A 4,473-nucleotide genomic window follows, 5' to 3' on the forward strand; every position below is an offset into this window, starting at 1 on the left:
AGGAATCAGGTCAAACGTAGTTCCCCCTTAAGGTTGACAAGAATAAAATTTACAAAGAAACCGACCGAGGCCGACAAAGGCCGCCTACGTATCTCATTCTTGAGATTTCAGGTCGAACGTAGTTCAAATACAAAGAAATGATTAAAGGGGATAAATGGGGTGACCGAAGCCGATATGGGCCGCCTACGTATCTTGTTCTCAAGAATTCAGGTCAGACGTAGTTCGTTACAAGAGGGATAAGAGTTCAAATTCGAACAAATACAAGCAAACAGAAGATTACAAGTAAATGATAGAAAATGCAAAATGAACTTTACGCGTAGTATCTCTTGACAGCATCTGAGTCGATAGGCTTGGGCCGTACAGCGCCATCCATCTCTGACAAGACTAAAGCACCTCCAGATAGTACTTTGCGAACCATGTAAGGACCATGCCAGTTTGGTGCGAACTTCCCTTTGTATTCGTCTTGATGAGGAAAAATACGCTTAAGAACCAACTGACCAACTTCAAAATTTCTGGCTCTTACTCTTTTGTGAAAAGCGCGAGTCATTCTCTGTCTATACAATTGGCCATGGTAAACGACGACCGTTCTCTTCTCATCAATCAAATCTAGTTGATCAATCCGTTTGCTAACCCACTCATCGTTACTTAATTCAGCTTCTTGGATGATCCTCAGTGACGGTATCTCGACTTCAACAGGTAGCCCTAGTCGATGTTCTGACCGTTTTTCGATAACCGAGTAGCGCATATGGCAACATTTCATGCCAACCTCGCTGTTTCTCAATCATATTCCTCAGAATTTTCTTGATATTCTTGTTGGTGGCCTCTACAGCTCCGTTCATTTGAGGGCGATAAGCAGTTGACCTTCGGTGAATAATCTTAAATTGTTCACATATCTCTTTCATTAGCTGACTGTTGAGATTTGCACCATTATCAGTAATGATGGATTCTGGAACTCGAAATTTGCATATCAGATTGTTGCGGACAAAATCGGCTACCACTTTCTTGGTTACCGACTTGTAAGAGGCTGCTTCCACCCACTTGGTGGAATAATAAATGGCAACCAAAATGAATCTGTGTCCATTAGGAGCGGCTGGCTCTATAGGACCGATGACATCCATTCCCCACTTTCTTTGTCATAGTCGTCAACCTCGTCGCCATTTACCTCTTTTTGCTTGTTTAGCTCATGACATGACATGACATTGACAGGTTTATAACTTATGCTACTAAAATCATAAACAGACAAAATTAGGAAAGTAAAATATAACAAGCAATTAAATAAACAAAGTCAAAATAAGGAGGCCTTCACTTAAATCAAACGAAATGCGAGTTTGGGTCATGGCAAAGGGCCGTGTCGCCCTTTTAAAAACATTAGGACGAAAATTCAAAATTCAAGCAATTAAGAAAATGCAGAAATGGTGGGTCTTAGGCCTTCCGGACGACCACCGATTTTGGTATGCACAAAATAACTCCTTTCTACCACAGAGTTTAGGACATCAGGATCGTCGTAGACGTCAAATTTTGTAGCATCTCCCCTGGTTGCGCGTCACGAATGCCAGCTGGCTCAGCCTCCTCCTCGATGATGGAATTGTTCTCCTTGAAAAGGCCATAGATTCCTTCCCCGCCATCTTCGTCTGTTTCAGTCATGTTGGTGTTTTCACCCCCATGATTCAACAACGAATTAGCGTTGACGTTCGGCGCCGCAGGCTGAAGGGAGACCACTTCCTGGTCAATCAGATCCTGGATCTTGTGCTTGAGGTTGATGCAGTCTTCAGTATCATGTCCAACACTGTTGGAATAATAAGCACATCTCTGCTCCGGTCTGTAGAATATGGAGTTGACATCCACGGGCTTGGGCCCCACAGGGTGGATGTATCCGGCCGCAGACAATCTTTCAAACAACTGGGTTCTGCTTTCAGCCAACACGGTGAAGCTTCTGGAGGGCTTCTTCTCAAACCTGGGGCGAGGGGGATCACACCCGCTCTGCTGAGGGGGAGGGACTTGTTGATAATTGCGGGCATTTGGGCGTGGAGTTTGGTAATTTGGATGGGGGCTTTGATATGCTGGGGTTTGTATTTGCTATGCGGGGGACGGTGCTCGATAGCTTGGCTGTACATTAGCGCAGCTGGGAGCGACATTCTGGTAAAGGAAAGGGACTTGATAAGCTTGGGGGTAATCTGGATATACGGAGGGAAAATTTTGGGGAATTTGGGGTGGATTCTGATACGATGAAATATGGGAATATGGATAAGTGGGGGCAGCATTGTAGTGGCCGGAATGATTTGATTGTGGATGGTAAGCTTGATGAGGCTTTGATGGAGGGTTGTAGTGGCCTTGGAGACGTGGTAAGTTTCTGAGGGCCTTTCTTCCCCCGTGTGAGGTAGCGTTGACCTCCTCTCTTTTCTTCCTTACCAGTCAAGAGGATCCAGGCGATGCAGACACTCGGGCTCCTGCACCCGCACGAACACCACTACAATCTCCTTTTCTGTCATTGGAGGCCTCACTCTCGCTGCCTTTTTCCTCCATCTGTACGCAAACTCTCGATAGCTTTCTGTGGGCTTCTGCTTCATCTTCTCCAAGGAGTACCGATCAGGGACTATCTCGACGTTGTATGCAAATCTGTCGATGAAATCCTTAGCCAGTGCGCTCCAACTGGGCCACTGTCGAGTCTCATGTGACGTGAACCATTCCAGGGCCTTACCGTAAAGGCTCCGGCTGAACAACCTCATCAGCAACGCTTCATCTTTGCCAACTCCCACGAGTTGGTCACAGTATGCTCTTAGGTGTGCCATGGGGTTGCCCACCCCTCCGAAGGTATCAAACTTCGGGATCTTGAACCCTTCAAGTAGGTTCAAGTCTGTATGGATGCATAGTTCTGCGTAGCTTAACCCGGCGACGTCTGGAGTACATTGCGATTCTCTCATTGCCCTCTTGATCTCCTCCTTTATGTCTACCTTCGCTTCTACCCTCGCCCTCCACTCTCTTTCTTGCTCCTCATAATGGTCCAGCTCGGAGCCGTGCACCTCATGCTCGGTCGGGACAGGGACTTGAAAAGTGGTTCTTTTGGGAAGGGGTGGAGCTATGGAAGGGCTTGGGACATTCTGTGCGGTTTGGTAGTTTTGCGGATAATTTTGGGGATTGGTGTTTTGGTTTAAATGGGGATGCGGTGTTTGGGAATTGAGGGCGGTGGGATTTTGGGTTTGATTTTGGGGTAGTGGGGCTGTTTGAGTATTTTGGGGGTGTGGTGGCATTTGCGGAGGATTGTTTGGAAGTGGGAGGGAGTTTGATAGGAGGCTGAGGCGTATTGGGGGTTTTGGGTGGTCATATCTATCCCGGACGGGTTGTGCACGGGCGTCGATGGACGGAGCTGAGAAGGATCCAAGTTGGACGAGGGAAAATATGTACGAGGTCTTGCGTCGAGAAAGTTGGGGACAAACCCAGGCGGAGGAGTGTCTTGCCTCCGTTGCATCTCTACCCTCATGTCAGCTATTTGCTGCATCAGCTGCGCAATAAGCTCATTCTGCTCTGCCACAGTGGGCTGAGCCACCACGACATCTGTGAGGCTGACTTGTTCATTGTTGTCTCCCATGTCTGTATTTGTGTTTGGTCCTGGGAAGGAATCTGCGGGACCCTTTGATCTTGTGAAATAGGGGTGATCTGCCAGCTTTATCGACACAGATCAGTAAAAGGTACCTGAGAGGTAAAAACACTCAAAGGCAGATTTGTTAGTACATATCCAGAGTACAAAATGCATAATATCGCACATAAAATAGATAAACACACAAGTCGCTTTGTCTGAGGATATCTTAACCCACGAATGAGGACGGAAATATATTTTGAACAAACAGGAATTTGTTTGTTTTGACGTCATCTGGGGAAAGCTGAATCACGTCGAGCTATGATTTTCCTGCAGTTGCTTTTGACGCCCGTTGACCTTATCTTCGTATTTTTGTAATACGGAGGAGAATGAATATTTTCAGCGATAGGGGCCAGGCTGGAAAAGGCTGCCTACGTAGTTCGGGTTTGAGACGATAGAGGGGGTATTTAGGATTTGTGGTATGGGATATAGGTTTTTTGAGTGAGAAACTTGAGACTCGGAAATTTTAGTCGGACATCTTTAATAGTGGCTTCCGTATATTTTCGAATTTCTGGCTAGGAGTGGGTTTACGATATCCTCATTCAAAGCAACATAACATGTAGGCATTAAACATACATATATTTGTTCGAATGTCAAACAATATGATGCGTCGTGAGGTCGAAGAGTTTAGACGCGATTTGGTGGTTTTCTACTAAAATGGACTTAATACGCCTTGGGTATTAAGTAGTCCTAGGCTAATGCCTAATTTTGGTTTTGGCTTCGCTGTAACTTAGGCTTTTCTAGAATTGTTTACAAATAGACGGTTACCTGAGTCGGACAAACATCGGGGTGGAGCTATCGAATAACGTCGGATGACCGCATTTCAACTATTTATTCGA

General features: G+C 46.0%; 1 protein-coding gene across 1 annotated transcript; it reads right to left on the reverse strand.

The window, feature by feature from the left end:
- Positions 1 to 310: 310 nt before the first annotated feature.
- Positions 311 to 1,118, reverse strand: LOC138338550 (uncharacterized). The gene is made up of 2 exons (XM_069289524.1): positions 911 to 1,118; positions 311 to 714 (listed from the first exon to the last, which is right to left on the reverse strand). Exons 1-2 carry the CDS (start codon positions 1,116 to 1,118, stop codon positions 311 to 313), a joined length of 612 nt encoding a protein of 203 aa, XP_069145625.1.
- Between the last annotated feature and the right edge of the window lie 3,355 nt (positions 1,119 to 4,473).

This window comes from Solanum lycopersicum, chromosome 9, assembly GCF_036512215.1.
Source record: "Solanum lycopersicum chromosome 9, SLM_r2.1".
NCBI lineage: Eukaryota > Viridiplantae > Streptophyta > Magnoliopsida > Solanales > Solanaceae > Solanum > Solanum lycopersicum.